Here is a 27,498-nt window from a genome sequence, read left to right on the forward strand (position 1 = left end):
GGGAAAACTACTCTGGCTGACTGTCTTATATCTAGCAATGGAATCATCTCCAGCTGCCTGGCAGGAAAGGTACATTACTGTATTTATAAATGCTTACTGTGTTTCACTACTAGCTCTCTGCAATGTGGTAAACCATTTGCTGTGTTCTTAGAGGTCCAAAAGAAAGTGTGAAGCATAGTCCACGCATCTATGAAATTGCCAATCCATTCAGCAAGATAAAATAGATGTTGAGAAAAAGTTAGTTCAGTACTGCTTTACATTAGTTTATAATAATATTTCATAAGTGAAAAAATGAGTTTTTGCAGCAATTCAAGTGATAGGCAGGCACTATTGTGGAAGATTTCACAGAGGGAGAGATTTTTCATGGGTGGATGGGTTGGGTGGTTTGAGAAGAAGGCAGAGAAACCATTAGGTGGGGGGAAATAACATGGATAAAGTGGTTAAGGCCTGATGTGTGTGTTGTGCTTGATTTGAGTGGAACATTTGCCTAGAGATGGCTGAGACAAAATGAACTGGTTGAGAGAATGTATCAGATTATATGAGACCTCGAAGGCTACTAGACTCAGTACCAAAGGAGGGCTTCTGAAGCCTGAACGTCTTCGTGAAAATAGTGTTTTAGGAAATGAAATTAAAGACACTTTTGTTTCTGGCTGTGAGCGGAAAGGACTTAGAATAATTTACTTGCAGCAGAAAAATGGAGATGTCCTTCCCCTTAATGAATTTGGGATATAATGATCAGGATTTATCAGGTGACTGGAAATAAAGAGAGGAGGAGGTGGAGAAGCAAAATTGAATTAAAAAAAAAAGCAGAGCTGGGAGACTGAAGGGCAGATTGGGCACATGAGGCAGGTTGTGCGGGAACTGGCCCGAGGTGCTCTCCAGAGGAGGCCGAGAAAAACAAGGCTGTGAAATAATGAAGTGCTTGTATTTTTCCACTTGAGGAGTTAGAAAAGTACAAGGAATTAAAAAACAAACAAACATAAGTTAATCAAGTAGAAAACAAACATTTTACAGAAAAGATCCATGAAGCCAAAATTTGGTCTTAGAAAATATTAATATAATTAATAAGTATGATGCAGTAATGTTGCAGATATGTCATTATACATTAAAAGAGTGAACCCTAATGTAAATTATGAACTTTAAAAATGAATAATAATGTATCATTGTTGGTTCATTAATCGTAACGTATCACAATCCACACTAATACAAGATGTAAATCATGGGAAATTGTGTGTGTGTGTATGCTCACACCAGGGAGGAGACGATATTTGGGAACTTCTGTATGTTCCAGTCAGCTTTTCTGTAAACTTAAGATTGCGCCAAAAAGATAATCTGTTAATTTAAAAAAATTATTAGCAATTTAGACAATTTATGATTATCTTATAATTGCAAGTAATAAATGTCTAGCAAAACCAACCAAGAAGAAAAGAAGTGAGGAAGAAATAAGTGACAGTAAGGAAAGAAAAATGCTACAGAGATTAAAAAGTTAATAATGGGACTAATGAACAACTTAATGGCAATAAGCTTAAAAATGAGAAATGAAAGAATGTCTAGAAAACCATAACTTAGCAAAACAGTCAGGATTTGAATAAATCTACAGTCATTAAGGAAAATGAGTTGGTTGGCAAAAATCTTTCCACCATTAAAAAATCCAAATGGTTTAACTGTCTATTTCTACCAACATCCAAGGAACAAATAATTTCAGTCCTTCTTGAACCATTCCCAAGAATTTGGGGGATGGGGAAGGGAATAGGCCACAAATCACAAAAACAGCCTAACCATGATTCCAGATTCTGTTAGGGATAATACAAGACAGGAAAACTACATGACTACCTTAGGATCATAGAAATAACAATTAAAATTACTTACAAACCAAATCTGGAATTGTATAAAAACTAGTTATTCATAACCAAACAGTGTTTATCCCAAAGAATTCAAAATTGGTTCGACATGTAATTCCCATATATTAACTCATTAAAGGAAGTCAGTCATCATTTCAGTCAATACAAAAGATACTCAGCAAGATTAAACATTCTTTATAATAAAATCTCTTAGCAAAGTAGGTTTAGAACAGAATTCCCATCATCTGATATGGAGTATTTACCAAAAAAACCTACAGTGAAGATTGAGCTTAGTGATTAAGTGGTAAAACTTTTCCATTTTTATTCAGGAAAAAGGCTAGGGCAGCTGTCACGCCCTTCTGCCCATTGTCTCATAGCTCCTGTTTCACATTGCAGGGAAGCTCTAGCTGCTGAAGAAAAAAAGACAAGAAAAAGTAAAATAGAGTTTTGGAAAGGAAGAAACAGCTCCATTATTATTAAATGATATGACTAGAAAATTCAGAGTACACAGATAAATTGCTAGGATATTAATAAGAATTTAGCAGGTTTCAGGATACAGAAATAATTGAAGAGAGAGTTTAATACATGAGCAATAAGTGGAAAATTTAATTAAAAAAATACCACTTACATAGCATAAAAAATATACCTGTGACATGTTGGAGAAAACTTAAGTAAATGGAGAGATATCCGTGTGCATGGATCAGCAGACTCAGTATTTTAAAAATGACATTTTTCATGTTAATCAGTAGAATTGACAGTTCCAGGAAAAATTCCAACCAGTTTTTTATTTGAACTTGATATGCAGATTCTAAAGTCCATACAGAAGAACAAAGGGTCAGTAATAGCTAAGACATGTCTGAAGAAACACAGGTGGAATACGTCTTACCAGCCAGCAGGATAGTCTGTTGTGAATAGCGGTTTGCAGTCAGCTGAGGTATAAAACGGACCAGGGGTCCCTGATAGCAGCCTAGAAACAGAGCTAGTTAATCACAGAGCTGGCGGGAAAAGATGAACCTCTCAACACATGGTCCTCAGACAATTGGTCATCCTTATGGGGAAAAAAAGAAAATTGCACCTCTCCTTAACACACCCAAAAATCATTTGTATATAGTTAAAATACTTATATGTGAAAGGCAAGACTATAAGACATTTAGAAAATAATAAAATATAATACTTTTGTGACCTTGAGGGAAGATTTCTTATATAAGACCAAAAAAAGGACATACCATTATGTAAAAATTTGATTAACTCATCTACACTAAAACTAAGAATATCTTTTATCAGAAGATGCCATAAAGTGAAAAGACAAGCCTGGTAACTGGGGGAAGAATATTAATAGTACATGTAATTGACAAAGCTCTAGTATTCAGAGACCTAAGGAACTCCTATGCCAGACAAAATAAGCCTTTAATACAACAAATAAAGAGATGGACAAAAATCTTGAAAAAGAAACTCACAGAAGAGGAATGCCAAGAAACTATTGTAATAAACTATTATAAAAGGAAACCCAATAATGATTGGAGAAATGGAATTAAAACCACAAGACATGATTAAATAAAAAATCCAACAATATTAAGTGTTGCAGAGGTGGAACGACAGAAGCACCATCCCAGTGGTCCGAGTGTGGAACAGGCCAATAGGAAACAATTTGGCAACATCCAATAAGGTTGAAGAAGTGCACATATAACTCAGGCGCTCCACTTCCAGGCAGTGTGCTGGGAGAGTAACACCCCGCTGTTTACACCAGCTAGGTTTTAAGTTACAGAAAGCTGGAGAAAACTGGAGTCGGTCTGCCTGGCCTCACTAACAGTGGAGTGTAAGGCGTGGTGGGCGTGTGTAGTGGAATCCTAGGAATGAAAACTAGTGAGTTACAACTATGTCCATCAATACAGGAGAATCTTGGGACTATTGAACCAAGTGAAGGAGCATCTGTGTTGTATGTTTCCATTTGTATAAAGCCCAACACCTGCAACTCTGAATGATATATTGCTTAGTGATACACTCATTTTTAAAAACTTATAAAGAAAACAAGTTAATGAACAAGATGAAATTCAGGATAATGGTTACTCCTGAGCCAGGGACACATGGCCCTTCAAGAGTAATAGGAACCTTTTATTTTCTTTCTTATATAGGAGTGTGTGTGCCAAGGTGTTCATGGTGTTGTTACTCTTTATGCCGTGTACATGTTTTGTCTCAACTCAGTGCTTAAAAACATGCCCATGTAGAAGAACAACAAGGGCCTGAGACTTATTAGAGAAAGGCCTGTGTGAGAGGGGAGGGGAGCGGCAGCGGGATCTAAGGACGGAGCGGAGGAGCTGGATCCTGGCTCCTGGAAGCCTTGCACGCCTGCACCTGCGCACAGGTGTACCCTCAGCTCATGGGGTGCGTCTGCCCCTTGCCGCACCGAAATCAGGAAGTGAGGATTGAGAAGTACGACTATGTTCGGCTAGACATCACTGGTAGCTTAGGAATTGGGTTTTGCCAGAGCTGTGGGAACAGAAGCCTTTCTGAAAATTAAGGAATCGATGTGGAATGAATGTATGTGGCAATCTCACATCACTAAGTTATTCTGTTTCTTTTGAGTGAAAGAAATGAGTAAATGTGAAGGTTAAGAATTTTTCAGAAGTTTGACAGTGGAAAGAAATGAGGCAGGGCAGGGAAAAGACGATTCTGAAGAAGGAGGAAGAGGTCAGTGAGGGGCTTGGCGGGGGCTGGTTCTGCAGGTGGGCACGAAGCCGCCCAGTGCAGACCCGCCACAGAGCCTGCGGAGCAGGGGTGGGCCCTGGTTTCGTAGCGTGAGTGCCTTATGAGAGCCATCAGCCAAATGGTGGTGTTAAATGCATCTTCTGTACTTTTGTTTTTTAAAAACGTGAGTTTAAAATTTGCTACTTGGGGAAAAGGAACAGAGGCTTCTCATGCCACTGGAGACCTTCTTCACCCCCTGCTCGACCTGTCCAGCAGCTGTGCGTAGGGAGAGGATGGCTGTTCTTGCACGGAAGAGATTACTCCACTGCCGCCTCCTGGGTGTTGCTCATGGGCTACCGGGCATCCCTACGAAACTTGAAGGAGAGCTCTGGGTAGGGTGTGAGGCATTGGGTGCGTTTGGAAAGTGATGACTTCTTTCAGATGGTCTTGTGTTCACCGCACAGCTTCCCTTCTCCAGCCCCTCTGCCCAAAACACAATGCAGAAAGCTTTTTAGCTTAAAATGTGAGAACTTAAAGCAAAGTCCACACCTGTCCATGTTAATGTTGAATTCCTTGGGAAATAAGGGTGCGCTTGTTGCATTTTTGCAGCTAAGGTACATGGACAGCAGAGATGAACAGATACGAGGGATCACTATGAAATCCAGTGCCATTTCCCTGCACTATACCAACGGTGAGTCAGTGGACGTTTTAGAGAAAAACAGTTTTGTATCTTCCATAGCCTCTCTCTCTTCCTGAATTAATTGCATGCCTCAGTTTCTTTACTTTGTATTCCATGAATTTCGTTCTGGCCTCCAAGTGCTCTACTGTCAGTCAGGCTGTCCAGTCTCAGATGCGGATGGGGGCCTCTGGCTGGCTGGCCGCACGGGAGCGGCAGTCCCGCTGCCCCCCTCCACCCCGGAGACTCAGAGGAAGGTCAGGACTTCCGGGAGCCTGCGGGCGCAGCCCGTGTGTCCCAGTTCCTGGTCGCGTCCTCCTGGTCTGTGACTTGTATTGAATTTAGAGTCTTGTTTACCTAAGTGTGGGCTGCATGGTCCCTACAGCTTGTTTCCCCAAATCAGGTTGTCATTTTAACAGTAACACCTCTAGAAATTTATCTGACAGGAATAGTTCAGTCAGAATGTGAGATACACGTTCATTGATAATTCACCAAAAAGTTTGTATTAGTGGAAAAACAAATGCCAACCTTAATGTCTTGTCTTTGAAAATGGTTAAGTAAACATATATCCATGCTGTGAAGTGCTATGCAGCTGTTCAAACTCTTTGCTCTATATGTAATAGAGAGAAAATATGTGAAGAGACAAAAACCCAGTTGCAAAATAAATACTTTTAAGATATTAATGTGTTTAGGTTATAAAAATATGTATGTAGATAAAGATGTCTGGAAAGGTACATACCAAAATCTTAAGATTAGCTATCTGCAGGAAGTGGATTATGTGAAATGTACATTTTTAAGAGTATTTATTTTTGTATTGTTTGGAAATTTTACACAAAATAAGTATTTTCATAATTAGAAAACAATAATAAAGATGAATTTCATTTCCCTAATGGACTGACCTGTGGTTCATCCTGCGCTGTGGCGTATCTCTGGCACTGACACCAAGTGACATACTGTATGGGACATGACTACCCCCTTGAGGTCAGTCTTAAAAATAGTTTTGTACCAGAGCAGTTCTGAAGCTCAGAGGTACATGAATTCCCAGTGTTTAATATTTAAAGTGAGGCCTCATTTTTTTAAGACTACGTCTCACATTTTAAAGGGTATGTCCTCATTCTGTGATCCAGAGAGTGGGTCAATGGCCAGTTTATTTCTTACCTTTCTTCATTTTTGTAGATTTCAAAAGCTTCGTGGCTTCCATTTTCCGCACATGTATTAGTCTGTTTTCAGTTGAATATTCCTCTAAGGTCAGTTTTAGTAACTCTCCCTGGACATCGTCTCCAGTTCTCCTGCCCCATTTTCTAAACATTTTATAAGGTTTACTTAATGCCATATACTCCCATAACACTCCTAAGTTGACTTTTGTCTTTCTGGTGTAGTTTTGTAGGGGAATGGGTATAGGACCCTGGGAATTGAATGGTCAAGTCTATGTTTGTTGAACTCATGACCTGTTTCTTACCCACCCCTCTTTGTGCCCCTCCCACAAAGATACCATACATTTATCTGGTCATTTCAAGAGTTAGGAAATACTCCCAACAATACACATTCTATAAAAAGGCCTAAGGGGTTGTAATATCTTGGAGTCCAGTAGCCTAGAGTGCAGATTGAGATGAGAGAAATGTATTCAAATAAGCTGAGGAGTCTGACGTTGGTGTACTCGCCAGTCTCAGGCTGTCCTGTCATCCCTGCTCTGTGGCAGTTCTGTGCACCTGTGAGCGAACGCTGCTCTTGGCCCAACTCCTGAAGTTCTCACTCTGATCTGTCTTTTTAAAATTTTCAAATGAGTTTACAAATTTATATTATAGAAAATTCAGTATGCTATTGAAATACAGTTAAACACAAGAATGAAAAATTACTCCTTGTTTAACCACCAGTTATTTTGTTCTCAGTTTTTACATTTAATCCAGCCATAATTGCATGTGTGTTTTGCACATAAGCTGTGAGGTAGGTATTTTTAACTTACGTCCCCCCAAGTAGGTAACTCACTCACTCCAGCCTCAGACGTGACGATTAAGTACTGTGTTACTAGTTGTCGATGCAGTGTCGAGGCCCACACATCTGACATGAGTGAGGCCGTCTGGGGGGACTTTTAGGGCTAGAGAGTGGGTTTTGCTGCCCTTGAGACACACCTCCCCGGACGGGGGCGAGTGCCATCAGCTCCGGCTGATCGGTGCCCTGTAGGAATCTGTTTTTTCAAGAAAAGTTGACATCAAGATTTTTGGTAGGATTTTCCAGTTTTTAAAATATTGAGAGCTTATTTAAAAATTATAAAATGGTAGAGCACAGTGCAGTGGGCTTTAACTTAGGGGCATTCACGCATGTGGGCCGGCCATCATCCGGGCAGTGGAACGCACAGGGCTCACCCAGGCGGTCGCCGCGGGCAGCTCGGACGTGCTCCCGGTGCTGAGACAGAGGACACGGCGGGACTTTCTGCGAAGACGTCCAAACGCAGATTAATTTCGTTGTGAACAGCTCAGACGGTTTGAGTGGCTGGCTTTGCTCTGGTGGGGAACTTGCACCCACGTTGGTCTCGGCCCTGTGGCTCTGCCCCCAGCTCCCCGAGACTGACCTGTGCGGACGCTGACTCAGGCCATCCAGGCTCACACAAGGCCCGCACGCGTCAGGAAGTCTTCTTTCTTCCTGAGAGGGAGTGGCTTCCCTTTCCTTCCGGATATGTGAACATTAACCCACTGTTCCGATCATCGTCCTTTTCCAAGGGCAGGAGCGAGTCAAGGACGGCCAGCATCGAAAAGATTAACAACAAATACTAGTGAGGATGCAGAGAAAGGGGAACCTTTGCTGGAAGTCATTTCCAAAGCTACAGTTAAGGCCTGAGGAGTCTTGGCTTCTTGTTCTCTTGGGCTGAAATGATTTCTTGCTTTCAAAATCTCAAGCAAAGAGAAAAATACCCACTCTCCTAAAACTAAGGGCCAAGAGTTCCTGGACCACTGTCTTATGTGAGAGATTAATAAAAGCTTAATTGCAAAGGGCAGTTGGAGAAGGAGGCATATGGGAAACCCCAAACGTTTGTTTGCTTTATTTTGTTAACTTCCTAGACCTATTCACACTTTAAGAGATTTTTCTTCTCTCAGCACAATGTTGTTCATGTGAAACCTTCCTAAGATTGTTTATCAATGATACCTTAATTTAAAAAAAAAAGATTTTTCTTCTCTCCCTTGCAAGCTCAAATATAGGACTTCTTATTGAATTTGTTAACTCAAAATACTTCTGAATTCCACAGCCTCTAAATTGCACAGGTGGGATAAGTCACTGAGGAACGATATGGATGTACAGAAAAATATGTTTATTAATTGTATTTTTATATCTACATTCCAGGCTTATTATTTTCTGCTGGACATTTTTATTTGCAAGTAAAATAATATGCAGATCCATTTCACAACTTGCTAACTACCTACCAATTAAAGAATTAGAAGAATAGAAAATAGTTTATGATACTATCTTTCTGATGTTAATTCTCTTAACTCTGATCAAGGTTTTGGAATGGAAGAAATTCAATGACACTAAATGGAACCCAGGGAATCTCCTTACAATCTTTTATCCATTCTTCCTTATAAACTTCAGCAGAAGAACTGAACGATGTCTATTAAACTGGAACAGGTAACTAACTTATTTCAACATAAACAAATGAATATGTTAAGATTAAGTGAGATATTTAAGATATCCCCACTAGGAAGATTTTATCTGGACATTCCTTAAAAAACAAGTAATTGCTACCAAAAAAAAAAAAAAAGCAATTAAACCAAACTTCTCACCTCCTATCAAGAAAGTATCAATATTTTCTCTTTTACTTAACAGGCAAAATTGGGTTTTGGAAGCTAATTATTCCCCCGACAGCTCTAGAATGAGCTCCACTGAACAGATGCTTCTGTTTTAGGAAAACAGTCCATAGTCGAGCTATAAACAAGTATCTCAGCAGATTGCTGAAGGAACGCCATTCAAGATGCATTTTCAGTTGTATCAGAAAAACTAGTGTTTGTTATTTGGTTTTGGGCTCCACTTTGTTGTGAAAACTGGTGGTGGGCTTTCATCCCTTACTTCCTCTATTTTCTAATTTTAGTAGCAACAGGAAACATTAGGGGTAGATTCTTCCCCTGGGATTCCAGGGGGATGAGGCGGAGCTTACCCTGGCTGATTTCTTGTCCAGTTGCCGTAATCAGGGAAGTTCCGCCCTTTACCTCTAGAAGCCCAGGCACCGCCCCCGGCCTGGCGTCGGAGCCCCCCTGCCGCCTCCCAGGGGCAGTTTCCCTCCAGGAGGCGTAACACTGGAGGAAGCCTCCCAGCTTCCTGCACCTGCTCGCCACGCTGCGCAGAAGAAAATAAAAAACTCTAGACTCTTCCCAGCTATTCCCAGGCATCTCCCTGAGGAACCCAACATGCTTTTAAAAATCCTTATTTTAAATAAAGAAATTAGAAAGAAAGAGAAAATAATTGAAATAATTATGTTGGCAGATACAGTGCTTGGATGGACATTCACCTGTTTGAGCAACACGTTTGTTGTCATCAGCTGGTTCTTTTCATCCTAAGAAAATAACAATTAAAAAGATGTCAGTTCAGAGTAAGGGAAATTGTGCTTTGGGGTTTTTTGTTTGTTTGTTTGTTTGTTTGGTCAGGAAGACCTCTCTGAGTCTTACCTTTGAGGAGGTCAAAGTGTAAAGAGTTCACAACTTAAGAACAGGTACATGGCATGGGATCCTAAAATATGCATATTTTGCTCAAAATGAAAAATAATAATTAAAGCAATAGCAGTTCACTGTGGCAATATTTATATAAAATTACATAACCTGGAAGGCATGTTAAGGGTGCAAAGCAGAATGAAATATTAGCTAAATTGTGGGTAGGTTTTGCACAATCTCCCAGGAGTCCTGGGGCATTTCAGTAGCTCAGGTGTGTGTGTGTGTATGTGAAGGGTGAGGTGGGGGATTTGGGCAACACGGAGGATTATTCTTGGACTTTGGGAACCACCGCAGGATGATTTTGCAGACTTGAGGTTGTTAGAAATCACTGCGGAAAGCAGTCATGGCAGAAGCTCAAGCCCAACAGGAAAATCAGCAAATAACATTAAGGTGTGAGTGGTGTTGGGGAAAGGTATGGAGTCCTGAAGACAATGGGGTCACCTAGGCACATGGTGAGGTGCCGTCACCATCTTCCCTCTCCCTGCAGGTGCCCCTGCAGCCTGGCGCAGTCTAAGTGACATAGATCAGCCCAGATGACAGCAAATCATCCGTGGGCTCAGTCCCCCCTTCCCTCCAGCCCAGCCCTCACCCTGGGTGCCTGTGGGCTCAGTACCCCCTTCTCTCTGGCCCAGCCCTCACCCTGGGTGCCCGTGAGCTCAGTCCCCCCTTCCCTCTGGCCCCAGCCCTCACCCTGGGTGCCTGTGGGCTCAGGCCCCCCTTTCCTCAGGCCCCACCCCTCACCCTGGGTGCCCCTCATTTCACTGGCCTCTTGGGGCAGATTTTCTCTCACAGGAAGTTATTTTTAAGATGGAGGTGGCAGACAAAATAAAATCTTAGACTCCCAAACAGGTTAAGGAATGCACATTCTTTTCAGCTTAGTGCCAAGGATTACTCACCACATCTACAAGCTGAGATATTTTCAATCCAAAATATACTTTTATGGTGTAATTGGAACTTAGTACAGGACGAACCCACTTCTGATAACCTTGGAATAAATGTCTGAGGAGGGCATCTTCATTTTCAGCTATTGAACTGAATCCTGCAGCGGCTGTAAGAACCATGAGGGAATTTGAATTAGTGGCCAAGGCACAATGGCTGCGTCAGCGTCCTGTGATCTGGGCCTTATATGTTTGCAAAGAGCCTAATTCAGCAAAGGCAGCTTTGAGTGTGTAGGGGTTCTTTGCAACCCTTCTCCTTGCCCACCACACAGCTAAAAGTAGCCTCAGTACTTTACCCAGAGCTGTACGTTCTCAAGGGGTTTTCCCGCCATGAGGTCAACACCTCGACCCCCAAAGGATCATCTACAGCCACTTTCTTACCCTCCACCTCATATCTCACCTGAGATGCCACCTGTCTACAGACATGGTCTCTGCCACACGCTAGTCTTCCCCACTCCATCCTGTCGCTTGGATGGTCGTCCCTGCCTGTGGCTCCCCCAGAGCCCTGTGATGGCAAGCACAGCGTTCATGCTGTGGGGTGAGGTTTATCCAGCACCTGGAACAGCGCCCGGCCCACCGTGGGCCCCTTGTACCTCTGTTTCATGCATGAACCAGCCAAGGGGACAGGGGACATTTTCCACGGCCTCAGCACACACCCATGGGACACGTGTGACGTGCCCTGTGCTGCCCCCTTGCCATCTTCTTGAGGAAGACTCCCTTTAGGAAGCCTTCCTGGCCAAAACCAGCTTCTAACACTCTACCCCTAAATGTGCAAAAGCCTGAGAAACACCCTAAGCTTTAACCCTCCATTTAAAGACACGGCTTAGGAAATGCAGCCTAGAAGTAAGTTTTGTTTCTCTTCGATGTGGTGCCGTCCAGTCTGAAACAAAGGAGTTCTTCGCCAGCTGTTTTAAATACAGCCCCTGTTCACATATTGAGCATCCTATCAGTATCCTGTACCCACTCGTTCCACAGTCTGCTTTACCATAGAAAACCTATATTCCCACCAAGAAACACCCATGAAGGGCAATGATCACATGAAAGACCCACCTCTAAGTTCACCCAATCAAAACTCAAAGATTCTTAGGAAGAGGAGCAAAATGGCACAAATTCCTGGAAGTGCACGAGATCTTTACTAAGGGCTTAGCACGCCAAAATGCACGTGCTAACGCTCCTCCGGCGAACAGCGGCGGGGATGAGGTGGGCTGCATGCTCTGGTTACCCCCATCCCTTTCTCTTCCGCTCTAGGAAGCATATGAGTGACAGAGAGAGGTGTAACGTTACATTTGCACTTACTTATTTAGAAAGCTATCTGTCCTCAACTTGGTATTTCAGCCATTCTTAGCAGGCAGAGCTGCATCAAGGAGCAGTGGGCTGGGTGACTGCCAGGGCAGCGCCGTGAGGGCCCTAAAACCTTACTGGAGATGCAGGGGAGGGAGCAAATGGGAATTTCCCAAAGCCTTCTGAGGGAAGAGGCGTTCGCTTGCTCAGGCTGTAAGAATGACTTAAGCAAGCCACACCCGGCCTGAATGTCTTCAGAATCCACAGCAGCTCTGCCCGCTCCCCTCTTCTCCGCCGGGACCACCCGCTTCACATCGCGCCGCTTCTCTCTCGGATTTGCGCTGCTTCCGAACGGCTTCCATTCTCGCCCCTTTCACGGACCCTTTGCTGCCTGTCAACCGCACCATCTCGTAAAAGCAGAAGAAAATCATGTCCGTTGGCTTCCCATCAAACTCGGGAAAACCTCCTGAGCTCTCACCGGGGTCTCGCGGGCCCTCCGTGGCCCCGCCCTCTCCGCGCCCTTGCCCCTCCCCGCCAGGGCCTCAGGCCACGGTCTCTCCGGAACTTGCAGCCGGCTCTTGCCCTGAAGAGCCCCACCCCCCATCCGTGCACTTTGTCCCACCTTGGCTCACAAGTCCCGTCATCTCCCTGAAGAGGTCATTCTATGTTACAGCACCTAAAACTCCTTTCCGCCCATCCCCTTCTGTCACTTTCTCTTGCTTCAGAGCCCTTGATCATATTTTATGTCTCTTTGTCTGTCTGCCCCTCTGGTCAATGCCATGCCCTTCTCACTGCCGTGTTCCACTGCCAGGACAGCGCCCGGTGCATGGTGGCTGCTGAGGAAAGGTGCAGGTAGCCGTGTGGCTTTTGTTTGCTGACGGTATGTGGAGCGTGTGGCCAGAACTGAATCGCTTGGGAGGAGAGAGAACAGGGAGGCTGCAGCTGCACCCGTCTCTGGCCTCCCCTGTGTGGGGCAGGCCCCACCCCAAAGAGGAGCACTGTTTGAGGAGTCCTGTGGTAGACTCTCCTACTTCCCTGCCCGACAGCCATTTGTCCCTTCTTCCTTGATAACACATTCTATATTTATCAGGGTTGCATGATGCCAGCTTATATGTACCCCCCTCGGGTCCCTTTACAGAGAGGGATGTCCATGTGACATACATGTGGCTGATTAAGACCCAGAAGCCACTCGGTAAGGTTTAGAGAAAACATCATGGAGGAGGGTGGACCCAATTCACATGCACCTTTCTGCCCTTTAGCCTTTCTCCTTCCTGCCTGGAACTGGCAGACATCGAGACATTTGGCCACCTGAGGATTTCACGCCTGGTGAAAGCTTACAGACATAAGATGGCAGAATAGAGAGACAGATGGATCCGGGGTCCCTGATAGCATTACAGGACCACCGCCCCAGCTCTGGACTGCCTGCCTCCAGATTTCTTGGTATGTGAGAAAAACCATCCCCCCATTGACCACTCGAGTCCCTGGTACTGGCTTCAGAGTGCAGCGCTGACTGCTCAGAGCCCGGGAACCGCCCCACCCCTGGTCCTGGGCCCCCAGTCAGCCCAGTGAGAACAAACTGCTTAAATACCATCTCACAACGGATAGAGACATTCCAGGAAACCTGAGAACAACTGAATACAGTTGAACCAACCCATTTGCACGTGCGCTCTCGCGCGCGCACACACACACACACACACACACAAATACACACACTGGCTTCTTAGCGTGGACAACTTTGAGCCGTTACAGTTCTGGACAAGGGAAAGGGATCCTAGAAGAGCAGAGATTGCTTTTGAACTTACTTTCCTGGCAGGAAAATTGTGCTGTCAGTTTGTAGGGAGGTGGAGTTGCACATGGAGAGGGATCCTCTAAAAGTAGGACCATGACATTCCCCAGCACTTGCCACCACTCTCAAAGCCCTCCCTGAGGACAGATGGGCCCCACTCCTCACCAGGGCCTGAAGTGGAGGGAGCGGCTCTGCTCTTTCAGGGACCTGTGTGTTTTGACCCCTGCTGCTGATGTCATAGGGAGTGCTGCTGGCTGCGTGGAGGAAGGAAGAGCGCACATCTGCACCGGCTGTTGCCGGTGGAATGTTTGTCTCTTGAAATCCATATGCAGGAGCCCCAACCGCCAATGTGACTGTTGGAGATGGGGCCCTAACCAGTAGCACTGGTGTCCTTATAAGGAGAGGAGGAGGTATCAGAGATCTGTGCACACAAGTTCTGAGGAAAGGCCATGTGGACATGCAGCCAGGAAGCAGCTGTTCACAAGCCAGGAAGAGGTTTCCCCAGAAACTGAGCTTATCAGCACCTTGATCGTGGACTTCTAGCCTCCAGATCTGTGAGAAAATACATTTCTGTTAAGCCACCCAGTCTGTGGGGTTTTGTTACGGCAGCCCTAGCCGACTAGTGCAAATCTGTATTGACCAAAACAGAACTTTCCTCCCAAAAAGGAAGGGAGAGAGCATCTGCCTTCTATTCTTGGACTGTGTTTCCTTTCCTTCCTCAGACTCTCAGACCCTCTGCTGTCTCCTTACCCCCATATTCAGCCAATCTGGACAAACTCACTCACACCAAGGTACAAATAACTGATAAGACTTAATAGATGAAACTTCCATGACTATTATAGTTTTATTGAAGGCAACACCATTGTTTGTCCTCAGCTAGGAGAGGAAGGAAATAGTGGAAGACTTTCAACCTCAGCAAGTCTGGTGGGAGAGGCGTATTTTTTGTTTTGACACCTTTGGTGGGATCAAATAATAAGCATCTAATGGACCCTTGCTAGCAGGAGAGTTTATTGAAATAATGTTGTTTTGTTCCCTCTTGCGTCCCACATGCTGGAACCATTCTTAGGATACAGTTAGATCCTCAATAAATATTTATTGAATGAATAAGCACACATCGTCATCCGGTAAGAGTGACAGAAAGATGCATTTGCAACAACATGGATGGAGATAGAAGGTATGCTTACTGAAATAAGCCAGGTAGAGAAAGGCAAGTTCCAAATGATCTCACTTATTTGTGGAATAAAAACAAAGCAAAACAGAAGGAACAAAACAGCAGTAGACTCATACACACCAAGAAGAGATTAGTGGTTAACAAGGGGAAGGGGTTGGGAGATGGGGGGGAGGGGGAGGGAGATAAAGGGGCACAGTAATTGGCAATCACAATATAAGTTGGTCACAGGGACAGTAGTACAGCATGGAGAATATAGCCGATGATTTTGTAACATCTTTCTACATTGATAGTGACCGCACTAGAAGGGGTGAGGATTTAATAATGTGGGTAACTGTTGAGCCACTGTACTGTGTATTTGAAACCAACATAAGATTATATATCAACAATGCTTGAATTTAAAAAAAAGATTGACAGGAATATGAATAAGATAGATTCCCCATTTCTAGGAGCAGATACAAACACACCAAGTGTGAATTAGCAGTACAAGAGATGGCACATGGCCACACACAATCTTTTTCACCAGAGCCAAAAATATGAAAGTGAAGGGTTGCCCCTTGTAATTTGAAAAAGTTGGTTTTGTATAACAAAAAGAAGTAAAGAACTTGAGGAAAGGTGGTACAGATCTAAAAATATATATACACTCTGATGGCTCTAGAAATATTCACAAATGTGAGAGTTACTGTAAAGGAATGTAGGAAACACCCTAGAGCGAGAGCCACCCAGTTTCCATACCCTAAGGGGGACGAAACTTGTGACAAGATGTTAAGGAATGCTCGTGCAAAGGTCAGGCAAGCGGTGGGTCCCCGTTTCAACTTTATTGGTTAAAGTATGGGATGTGTTTTAAATTCATTGGTTGTGCTAATGTGTGGGCTTTGGTGCAACGGCTGTGGAAATCCTATATAATCTATACCTAAAGTTGCTTGGGGGTCGACAGCTCGGACTCGACCTGCGTGTCAGGGGAGGTGCTGTCGGCCCCAGCTAGCTGGCTGAATAAAGACTTTGCTTGGATTTACATCTCCATGCCTGTGTGGTTTGTTCTCTGGAGAAGCCCCGGAGTCCCGAACCCTAACATTTTTGGGGCTCGTCCGGGATCTAAGCGACTTCCCGGAGAACAAGGGACGGCTGGAGGCAAGGTCTGATTGTCCGGACGGGGCAGTGTAATTCAAGGTTTGCCCCCTCGTGTCTGCATAAATCCAGTATAAAGCGGGAGTCACCATCCCGTGTCTGGTCTCGGGTTAGTGATCCCGAGTAAGGAAGTCCGGGTTGGTAGTCCCGGCCCCCAGGTTAGCGACCCTGGGTGAAGCCCAGGTAACCAGTCCTGGCCCTAAGGTCCGAGTGATTCGGCCTTAGGAAGTGAAGTCCGATCGGCAGGAACCTGGCGCCCGAGGAGGAAAGGATCGAGCTCGTCACCCTGCGGCAGTCCGAGTGGACGCCTTTCGGGAGAATCACAAGAGTTTTTGAGGATCCTGAAAGTGGTGAGTGTGGTGCGCACCAGAGTGAGAGAAGGACCGGTCCGAGTGAGTGTGATCAAATGTGGTGTGTGTGTGTGTTTGGTGTTATTGTTGATTGTTTTATTGTGTATTGGTTTATATTTCTTTTTGCGCTTTTCCCTTTAAGTTTCTCTTACTCTGAGGCTCTCCTGTTCCTGTTCTCTCCGTTCCTCCTTTCTGCCACTAAATCATTCCCCTGTGGGCACGGGTTGGGCAGTTAAGAGCCATTAGGGCGCCCACCGCTGGAAGACTCCCGTGACAGGATAAGGGGGTCACAGCCACGAATCCCAGATAAATTTGTGTCCCCCGCAGAAGAAAAACTGTGCAACAACAGGCACCCGTCCACAAGCACATACACCAGTCATCATCTTGTTTAAAGTGGCACTTCTACTTTTTGCCTTTTGTCTTCCTTGCATTATTCACCATGGGCCAGACTCAGGCTACCCCTAAAGGTCTGATCCTTTCCCACTTTCCGAAGGTCAAGGAACAGGCCCTAAACGTGAGTCTTAGTATCAAGAAAAGTAAGCTTGATACCTTTTGTTCAGCCGAGTGGCCCTCCTTTGGAGTAGGCTCGCGGACCTAGGGGTCTCTTTCCCTGGACCTTATTGGCAAGGTCAAAGCCGTCATCTCCCGGCCAGACCCTGAGGGCCACCCTGACCAGCTTCTCTATATTCTTGTCTGGGAAAATTTGGCCAAGAATCCTCCTTCCTGGCTGAGGCCTTTTTTGGAGGGGAAATTTCACACTGACCCGCTAAAAACCTCCGTCTTAGTTGCCCAGGAAGATCTAAAACCCTCTGATCATAGGGCCAGAAACCCTGTGCGCCCGAGTGTGCCGCCTGTTCTCCCTGACAGTTTCCCCCTCTACCCCCCTCTGCTGATTGAGCGGCCACCCCCATATGCAGGAGAAGGGGGTGAAGCTGCCGGGGGGGTAGAGAACAAGGTTGGAGAGCCCAGCAGGGATCTGGCGGCCACAGCTTCCCCAGACTCTTCAGCAGGAGAAGGCAGGAAGCTGGAAAGAGCTTCCTCAAGCTCTCCCGCCCTGGCTCCACGCTGGGCGCCAGGTAGAGCGGGAGGAATGCAGTTGAGGCCTCGAGGGGCGAGGGAGCAAGAAGGGGAGGCCCCCTCCTCCACCTCAGAAGAAGCAGTGCCGGTTCTGCCCGTGCGTGCCATCGGTGCAGGCGGTCCAGGCGGAGCTCAGCAATATCAGTATTGGCCCTTTTCATCTAGTGACCTTTATAATTGGAGGACTCAGAACCCTCCCTTCTCGGAAGACCCCAAGTGTCTTATAGGTCTGGTAGAGTCCATTATGTTCACCCATTGTCCCACATGGGACGACTGCCAGCAGTTGCTCCACACCTTCTTCACAATGGAAGAGCGAGAGCGCATCCTCAATGAAGCCAGGAAAAATGTCCTCGGAGAAAATGGAAGACCTATTACCCTCCAGCCCATCATTGACGAGGCGTTTCCACTTACACGCCCAAACTGGGACTTCGGGACTGCAGAAGGTAGGGAGCGTCTCCAGGTCTACCGCCAGACTCTGATGATTGGTCTCCAGGCGGCCGCCAGACGGCCCACTAACCTAGCTAAGGTAAAAACTATTGTTCAGGGAGGAAAGGAAAGCCCGGCCGCGTATCTGGAGAGGCTGTTTGATGCTTACAGGCAATATACCCCCATAAACCCAGAGGCAGAGGAACACAGATCAGCTGTAGTCCTCTCATTCATCAACCAGGCAGCCCCCGATATCCGGAGGAAACTCCACAAGCGGGATGACTTAGGAGAGATCTCTATTAGAGAAATGCTGCAGCAAGCGGAGAAAGTCTTCAATGCTAGAGAGACTCCGGAGATAGGGAAGAAAGGCTGAAGAAAGAGAAATGGGAAGTGCAGGAGAAAAATAGGAAAGAAGACAGAGAATTTCAGAAGAGGGAGAACAAGAAGCAGAGAGAGGAGATGGCTAGGATATTCTTAGCTGGAGTAGAGGGGAGCTCTAGATCTCCTCGAAGAAAGGGACCCCGCCCATCCCGGCTAGGACAAGATCAGTGCGCCCCGTGTAAGGGATATGGGCACTGGAAAAGAGAGTGCCCCAAAAGGAAAGAACAAGGAGGAGGGAACCCTGTTAAGAGCCTGCACCTAGGAGAGGAGAATTGATGGGGACGGGACTTGGCACCCCTCCCCGAGTCCTGGGTAACCGTGTGTGTGGAGGGGACTCCTATTGGGTTCATGGTAGATACAGGGGCACAGTATTCAGTTCTCAACCAAGCCCATGGTCCCCTAAACCCAAGACGCACAAGTGTAGTCCAGGGAGTAACAGGGTCCAAGAAATGTGCCTGGACTACTAATAGAAAAGTGGACCTAGGAAGACATCAGGTCTCTCACTCATTCCTGGTTGTACCCGAAAGCCCCGCACCGTAGCTGGGCAGAGACTTATTGACCAAGGTCGGGGCGCGCATTCATTTTGAACCTGAAGGGATAAAGATCATGGACAAAGAAGGGCAGTCCCTACAACTGGTGCATGTGCTAACCCTATCCCTAGCCGACGAGCATCACCTGTTTCAGGCAGATCAAGAAAAGGGGGGCCAGGGAGAAATAGACTCTTGGTTGCAGAAGTTCCCTTCTGCATGGGCCGAAACTGGAGGAATTGGTCTCGCCAAACATCTGCCCCCAGTTGTTGTTCAGCTCAAAGCCGCGGCCCTGCCCATCCGAGTCCGGCAGTATCCAATACCGGAAGAGGCTAGGAAAGGGATAGCACCCCATATCCACAGACTGTTAGAGGCTGGAGTCCTTAAATCCTGCCAATCTGCATGGAATACACCCCTGCTTCCAGTAAGGAAGCCTGGCGGCAGAGAATACCAATGGGTGCAAGACTTGTGAAGGGTTAATGAAAGGATCGAGGACATCCACCCCACAGTGCCCAACCCTTACACCTTGCTCAGCCACCTGCCACCCTCACATGTGTGGTATACTACTCTGGATCTGAAAGATGCCTTCTTCAGTATCCCCCTTTCTGAAGTTAGTCAGCCTTTGTTTGCCTTTGAGTGGCAGGAACCAGGGGGAGGAAGAAACGGGCAGCTTACCTGGACTAGACTGCCACAGGGTTTCAAAAACTCTCCCACTCTATTCAATGAAGCCCTAAGCCAGGACCTGGAGCCCTTTCGCAGGAGCCACCACCGCATGACATTGCTGCAGTATGTGGATGACTTGTTGCTGGCCACAGAAACCCGTGAGGAGTGCGAAGAAGCCACAGGGAACTTGTTGGCTGAACTAGGCGAACTGGGATATCGAGCCAGTGCCAAGAAAGCCCACATCTGTCAAAGGTCAGTGATCTACCTGGGGTACGAAATATCTAACGGAGCCAGGTGGCTAACGCAGGCCATGAAACGAACTATTCTGACTATCCCTGTCCCTTTCTCACCCTGGGGAGTGAGGGAATTTCTTGGCTCAGCCGGGTTCTGCAGGCTCTGGATTCCAGGGTATGCAGAAATAGCCCGACCACTATATGAGGTGACCAAAGAAGGGCGGGGCTGGCAATGGACTCAAGAACAACAAGAGGCTGTTGACAGACTAAAAGAAGCTCTCCTCCGGGCCCCCGCCTTATCTTTGCCAGACCCAGAAAAACCCTTCATCCTGTTTGTAGATGAAAAGAAAGGAGTGGCTAAAGGAGTCTTGGCTCAGCAGCTAGGCCCATGGAAAAGACCTGTGGCCTATTTGTCCAAGCGACTAGACCCCGTGGCCTCCGGATGGCCACCTTGTCTGCGTATCCTAGCAGCCATTGCTCTACTGGTAAAAGAGGCAGACAAGCTCACTTTTGGCCAGAACTTGAGGATAACAGCCCCACATACTGTGGAGGGGATCCTCAGGCATCCTCCAGGAAAATGGATGACGAATACAAGACTCACCCACTACCAAGGGCTCCTACTAGATTCTCCATGAATTGCCTTCTCCGACCCTGTGACCTTAAATCCTGCCACCCTTCTGCCGGACCCAGATCTGTCGACCCCATCCATGACTGTAGAGACATCCTCTCCGGAATTATCCAGATGCGAGCAGACTTGAAGGACACACCATTACCGAACTGTGAGCTAAATTGGTACACAGATGAGAGCAGCTTTGTGCAGGAGGGAGTCAGGAGAGCAGGGGCAGCGGTGGTGACCCACAGGGGGGGGTAGTCTGGAGCACAGCCCTGCCCCCTGGCACCTCAGCACAGAAGGCGGAACTTATTGCTCTTGCTGAGGCCCTGGAGAGAGCAGAAGGCAAGCGGGCCAACATCTACACAGATAGCAGATATGCCTTTGGCACTGTCCATGTCCACGGTGCCATTTACCGGGAAAGATGATTCCGCTCCGCAGAAGGAAAGGAGCTGAGGAATCTACAAGAAGTCCAAAGATTACTGGCTGCTATCGAAAAACCGAAGGCAGTAGCAGTTATACATGTACCGGGCCACCAATCAAAGAAGACGCCTGAGGCCATCAGCAACAAACATGCTGATGCGGAAGCTAGGAGGGCGGCCCTCTCGGACTCCCTTGTACTTGCAGCCCTCAAGGTACCCATACCTGAACTGCCCACCTTGCCACCCGAACCTGAGTATTCCCCTCAGGATCTTGAATGGATTAGGAAACAAGTCTCGGGTAGAGTGTTTGAGGAGAGAAATTGGAGTAGGGACCAAGAAGGTAGATTGATCCTGCCAGAAGCATTAGGACAGTACATGCTTGCTAATCTGCATAAGTCCACCCATCTAGGCTGGAAAAAACTGCTCAGCCTTTTCCAGTCTGCGCAGTTGGTGTTTCCCCACCAGAATGAGGCAGCTCGTCAGATCACGAAAGAATGTAGTAGCTGTGCAATGCTAAGACCAGCCCCAAGAGAGCTGCACCCGGCAGGTACTCGGGAAAGGGGGAGGGCTCCAGGGAGGAATTGGGAAATAGACTTCACCGAAGTAAAACCAGGGAAGTATGGATATAAGTATTTGCTGGTTATGGTGGATACCTTCTCAGAGTGGGTGGAGGCTTTTCCAACCAAGCATGAGACAAGCCAGGTAGTAGCAAAAAGATTAATTGAAGAAATTATCCCCCGATATGGGGTCCCTGAAGCCATAGGTTCAGATAACGGCCCGGCTTTCGTTAGCAAGATCCTGCAGGGACTGGCCCAGGCTTTGGGGGTAGATTGGAAGTTACATTGTGCTTATAACCCACAAAGCTCTGGGCAGGTAGAGAGAATGAATCGGACCTTGAAAGAGACCCTTTCTAAATTGGTATTAGAGACTGGCGGGGACTGGGTGACCCTCCTTCCCTTAGCCATCTTCCATGCTCGAAACTCCCCCTATGTACATGGTTTAACTCTATTTGAGATAATGTATGGAGCTCCTCCACCCATAACTCGGCGAGTACAGCTTTCCGGGGCAGGGGACCCGGCCCCTGACTACCTGAATGTGTTGCAGGCTCTCGCTAAAGTGCAACAGGAAATCTGGCCTCTGATTAGAGCATATTATGAGGGCGGGAAGATTCCGAGCCCGGAACATGGCATAGTCCCAGGGGACATGGTGTGGGTCAAGAGACACCGAGTGAGGACACTCGAGCCCAGGTGGAAGGGACCTTACATTGTATTGTTTACCACCCCCACTGCCCTCAAGGTAGATGGTATCGCTCCCTGGGTGCATCACACCCACGTTGAGAAGGTCCTGCCTCATAAGGATCCAGGAGCCCGCGAGGAGGAGTGGAAGGTGCAGCAGCATCCTGCGAATCCTCTAAAACTACACCTAAGCTGAAGATGAAGGGGATCCTGCTGATAAGCGCCTTAATATGAACTTTCGAGGGAACCACATCTGTGAAGCTGATTCCAGAACCTGCAGGAAGACCGGGTTTGAGTCCATCCGGGTTAGATAACCCCTTGTGGGAGATGGTGCAGGCAGTAGCAGAAACTCTGAACCACCCCACTCCCTCCTTCACTGATCCCTGTTGGTTATGCTACCCAGGTTCACCCCCCTTCTATGAGGCAGTCGGGATAAATGGCTCCTACACTATCAAAGACTCCTATCCCACTCCTTGGGACAGGGGACCGAGGGGACTTACGATGGCTCAGGTCTCAATCGCTGGTACATGTGTGGGCACAGTCCCTACGGCCCAGAGTCAGTTATGCTCCTCCTATAATAACACCACGTGGGAGCCGGGAAAGTGGGTTATACCCTCCTCGGGTTGGTGGCTCTGTTCAAAGACAGGCCTCACCCCGGCCCTATCCACCCTTGTGTTCAATGCTAGCAGTGAGTTTTGTGTGCTTGTGGCCATTCTACCTCGCCTAATATATCGTTCTCATGAATCCCTCCTTTCTTTTTGGGAAGAAGTGCCGAGCCCCCACCAGAGAAAGAGGGAGCCTGTTACTGCCCTGACAATTGGCGCCCTCTTCTCCCTTGGGATAGCAGGGGCAGGCACTGGGGTTGCAGCCCTTGTAACTCGGGAACAGGGGCTCACAGCCCTGAGGCTGGCAATTGATAGGGGCCTAGCACAACTCCAACAGACAATGTCAGACCTGGAGCAATCCCTCACTTCCTTGTCGGAGGTGGTTCTACAGAACCGAAGAGGCCTGGACCTCCTGTTCTTAAGAGAAGGTGGGCTGTGCGCAGCCTTAAAGGAAGAATGTTGTTTCTATGTAGATAAAACAGGTGCAGTAAGAGACTCCCTGGCCAAACTGAAGAAAGATCTAGAGAAGAGACATAGAGAATATGAAAGTAGCGAAGGATGGCTTGAGTCTTAGTTCAAATACAAACCTTGGTTCGCTACCCTCCTCTCGGCCATTGCAGGGCCACTGGTCATCCTGCTGTTGCTGCTTACGATTGGCCCATGCATAATTAACAGGCTTGTTACGTTTGTGCAGGAAAGGATTGACACTGTCCAACTTTTAGTCCTTCGTCAAAGGTATCAGGCCCTAGATGCCGCTGTGGAAGATTTCTCAGTTTAGTCAAGAAAAGGGGGGAATGTAAAGGAATGCAGGAAACACCCTAGAGTGAGAGCCACCCAGTTTCCGTACCCTAAGGGGGACGAAACTCATGACAAGACGTTAAGGAATGCTCGTGCAAAGGTCAGGCAAGCGGTGGGTCCCCGTTTCAACTTTATTGGTTAAAGTATGGGATGTGTTTTAAATTCATTGGTTGTGGTAATGTGTAGGCTTTGGTGCAACGGCTGTGGAAATCCTATATAATCTATACCTAAAGTTGCTTGGGGGTCGACAGCTCGGACTCGACCTGCGTGTCAGGGGAGGTGCTGTTGGCCCCAGCTAGCTGGCTGAATAAAGACTTTGCTTGGATTTACATCTCCGTGCCTGTGTGGTTTGTTCTCTGGAGAAGCCCCAGAGTCCCGAACCCTAACATTACTACATAGATTTGTTAGAGATCTGTGACAGATGTGTACAGCTCAGCACACATTCCCAAACTCGCAGCCTGCACAGTGGACACCGCACACCCCGCCCCCTCCATTTCCAATTTTCTTATGTAACTATGTCTGGAGGAGGATGAGTGGGCGAATCAAGAGGGTTTATGCTAACCACCTCTGCTGACCAGTGAAATGATTTCCCTGGGGAGAGAATAGAAAGAATAAATTATTTCACAGTAAGCAGAATGCTCTAGTAAATTAAGGCAGGAAAATATGGGACATTTACATATTAATTGTACACTAAAATACACAGAAGGTGATTATAATTTAATGACTGACACGTTGCAATTCAGACTTTGCAGAGACCAAATCTAGTGATATTTGAAAGTGGATTTGGTGCTGTCTGTGCTTAGAAATTACTCTGTTTTTGAGTCCTCAGTATGAGGATAGGCTATGTTTTGAAGACATGATAATGTTCAGGTGAATGAGCCTAGATTTAAAGTCCTTTCAAATCTAGGGTTTATTTCAGAATAAACTTTATACTTTAAGTAATTTCAGAATTTGGACAAATCTATCTCAGTGCCTCTGGTTCTCCATCTGAAAATTGTAATAATCAAATGTGTAAAAAATACTAGCAAGAAATAAACACAAATTGCCAGTGGAACAACACCTGGCCATCTGACTCCCGCTCTGGAGAGTTTCTGGTGCCGTGGGAAGAGTCCTCTATTCTTACATTGTATAAAAAAGTGAAATGATTCCAAAACAGAAAACTGGCAGGTGCAAATTACCACTTTCTCCTAAAATTTCCAGGTTTTTTTTCCCTTTTTTCCATTTCTCTTCCCTGCCCCACTCTCCTTCTCTCTCTCTCTCTCTCTTTTCCATCTTTCTTTATTCAAAATCCCTCTATTTTCAGGTGGACAACAGTTGCAGAGGAAATTCTCAAATGTTCAAAGACATTTGATATACATTTTTGTTTACTGGTGATATACACATATGCTAAATATTCCTACTTACACAAATGTATTAAAGTATTTACATAAGCTTGCAGGATCTATTGGACAAAGTTAAGTATCTATACATAGATATGGTGATTACTGGTAGATATGATACAAAAATGTGGATAAATAAATTTCTGTGTCAAATACTTTCACAATTCTCTGAGTAACATTCAGTGCAGTTGGTAACATTTCTCCTGATTTTATATCTTCCTGCCAAGTTTGCAATGACTCAAAAAGAAGACAACAAGAAATGACAAAAGCATAAACATTATGGCATTCACAGATATGATTTAGCAATAATCAGATTTCATAGAATTACTCATTGGAGCCACATTTTATCCTAAAGACACCTATACAATACATTTTGTAATTCTAACATTATAAGCACCAGACTCTCTTGCTTAAATACTTCTACAATTATGGAGTTCGTTTAGTGTAACGTGAGCTTACCTGAGGAGGTGACACTAACAGCGAGGAGCCCCGGGACGAGGTAAGCCAGCGGCATGATGTCAGCTTTAGGAAGATAATTTCTTCCTTTCTAACCACTGCATGTTTCCATCAGAAAGGGGGCTTTTGCAAAGAAAATGCACTAGTTCAAAGCCCGAAGCAGAACCCCAGGGGAAAACGGACACCTGGAGTCGGGGTAGAACCATGGGCGACTATCTGGCATCAGTGTGATGTTACTTAAAGTACACTTCATTGATTTCCAGTCAGCTGTCAGATCATGTGAGGCTAAAACTATCTCTGGGTCCTAACTCCTGACTTATTAATTTACTCTCTTGCGAAGAGACGCAGGGCAACAGAGAGAGGATGAAGCTAGGAACCTTCTGACTGTTCTGTGCTGTTTTTCTTACAGTTGGAGATGTGTGTACAAGAGAAAAACTGCATTTCATAACATGCACTATGGAAGTCAGTGACAAGTTTCTCCTTCATATTTTTTCTGTATTGTCTCTTTATTTTGGACTTGCAGCTTAAGAATAATGAATATGAAGGTGAGTGTCAAAAGATACAAACTTGCAGTTTAAGATACAAACTTCCAGGGATATAATGGGCAGCGTGCATTGCACATTTGAGAGTTGCTAAGACAGCAGATCTTAAAAGTTCTCATCACAAGAAAAAATGTTAAATATTTTGCAATAATCATGTCTGGTGATGGATGGTAACTAGATTTCTTGTGATCATTTCCCAATGTATACAAATACTGAGTTGTTATGCTGTTCACCTGAAGCAAATATGTCATATGCCAATTACATCTCAGTTTTTAAAAAGAATAATGAATATGTCCTTCAACTCCCTTTTCTAATGGTTCTCATGTGTTTTAATGTCAGAGCATCCTCTGTGGTTCCCTTGAATCTGCTGGGTCCACAGGCATAAGTAAGGGCAGAGTTGGGTCTTGCTCTGTTTCCCCTAAGGGACTTGGAGGGCGACGGTGGCACCCTTTCTTTGATTTGCCTTCTTCACAGCTGATCAGATTCTCATCTAGTTCAGAGCTGTCCACACCTAGGTTGCCCCTAATAAACCTAGATTAAAGGGCCAGTCTGAGGCACGGCCTGGTAGAGGAGAGGGTCAGGTGACAGCAGTTATCTGGCAGGAGATGAAGGGCTGGAGCAACCTCCAGGCCTGAGGAACTTGACTTGGGAGGTAAGGATTTAATCCAATTCTTAAACATCTGATAATATCTCATGAAGCCCCCACTGTGTGCCATTAGCCACTTTCAAACCCCCAGAGGTGCTCATAAAGGTAACAACGTGTAATCCAACAGCCCAGACCTAGAAGGCAGGACTCCATCCCTCCCCACGTCCCCTCTCTCAGGGGACCCCTCTCACCATATGGCTGTCTCCCTGCTGGACCACGCACTCTGAGGAGCGGGCTGGGCTCTATAATCCCTGTCTCCAGTGTCTGTCACACGAAACACTTAAAAATGCCGCTTGAGAGAAAGGAGGAAGAAGGCAATCAGGCACAATCAGCTTTCTTTTCCATCTGAATAGTGTTTGGGGCCTGCTGTGAATTTACAACCATCTCAGGAATAAATTAGCCACCAATCCAGAGGTTCAGAAACTATCACCTTTATTTTCAATAAATCAAATAAAATGGAGCTTGCCATTCCATGCTGGCAGGAAATTCAGTCTCAGCCATTGCAGGAGCCCCATCCCCTTGCCTAGGAAGTGGGAAGGCTTTTGCAGCCTCTGAATACCAGGCAGGCCCCGTAGCCTCCAGCCCGTCTTGATCACAGTGGATGGTCAGTGACCAGCCACGTGGCCCCTTGGAACTGGCAGTTCTGCTAGCCTCTGCCTGGTCACGTGCCCAGGACTCTGTCAGGACTAGACGTCTGGGGGGCAGGACCCCCTCCCTAAGCCTCCACTCAGCCACTGCCCCCTGATGATGGCCACCCCAGGAGCCACCGCTGCTGGAGGCCCAGCCAGCCCCAGGGAGGTTCTCCCCTATCTCCCCTTAGAGCTCCCTTTCTCCGTGAAGAGGCACTCACCGCGTCTCCATCCGGCTCTAGAAGCTCTTGGGTGAGTTCAGATTTTCAGTGAAAACACATACACAACAAACAAGAAGAGAGGTTGTCCTTTAAGCCCCTTC

The 27,498-nt window shown here is 46.3% G+C and overlaps 1 protein-coding gene and 1 long non-coding RNA gene across 5 annotated transcripts; one reads left to right on the top strand and one right to left on the bottom strand.

Moving 5' to 3' along the window:
* LOC130684360 (uncharacterized) lies at window positions 1-6,087 on the top strand. Its single transcript, XR_008998609.1, has 2 exons — window positions 1-69; window positions 5,136-6,087. It is a non-coding gene; the product is annotated as an uncharacterized LOC130684360 (long non-coding RNA).
* On the bottom strand, window positions 4,585-26,433 carry LOC130684357 (neuronal acetylcholine receptor subunit beta-3-like). Of its 4 annotated transcripts, XR_008998602.1 has the most exons (5): window positions 25,363-26,433; window positions 10,793-10,944; window positions 9,692-9,742; window positions 7,772-7,909; window positions 4,585-5,009 (listed from the first exon to the last, which is right to left on the bottom strand). XR_008998602.1 is itself a non-coding variant. In XM_057505001.1 (4 exons), the coding sequence occupies exons 1-4, from the start codon at window positions 25,415-25,417 to the stop codon at window positions 7,823-7,825; spliced, it is 345 nt and encodes a 114-aa protein (XP_057360984.1). In that variant the 5' UTR covers window positions 25,418-26,433; the 3' UTR covers window positions 7,109-7,822. The 4 variants fall into 4 exon arrangements, 2 of the variants coding, with proteins under 2 accessions (XP_057360984.1, XP_057360983.1); XM_057505001.1 differs by lacking the exon at window positions 4,585-5,009 and having other exon boundaries at window positions 7,109-7,909; XR_008998603.1 differs by lacking the exons at window positions 10,793-10,944; window positions 25,363-26,433 and having other exon boundaries at window positions 9,692-9,893.
* Window positions 26,434-27,498: the final 1,065 nt, after the last annotated feature.

Source organism: Manis pentadactyla, chromosome 7, assembly GCF_030020395.1.
Source record: "Manis pentadactyla isolate mManPen7 chromosome 7, mManPen7.hap1, whole genome shotgun sequence".
NCBI lineage: Eukaryota > Metazoa > Chordata > Mammalia > Pholidota > Manidae > Manis > Manis pentadactyla.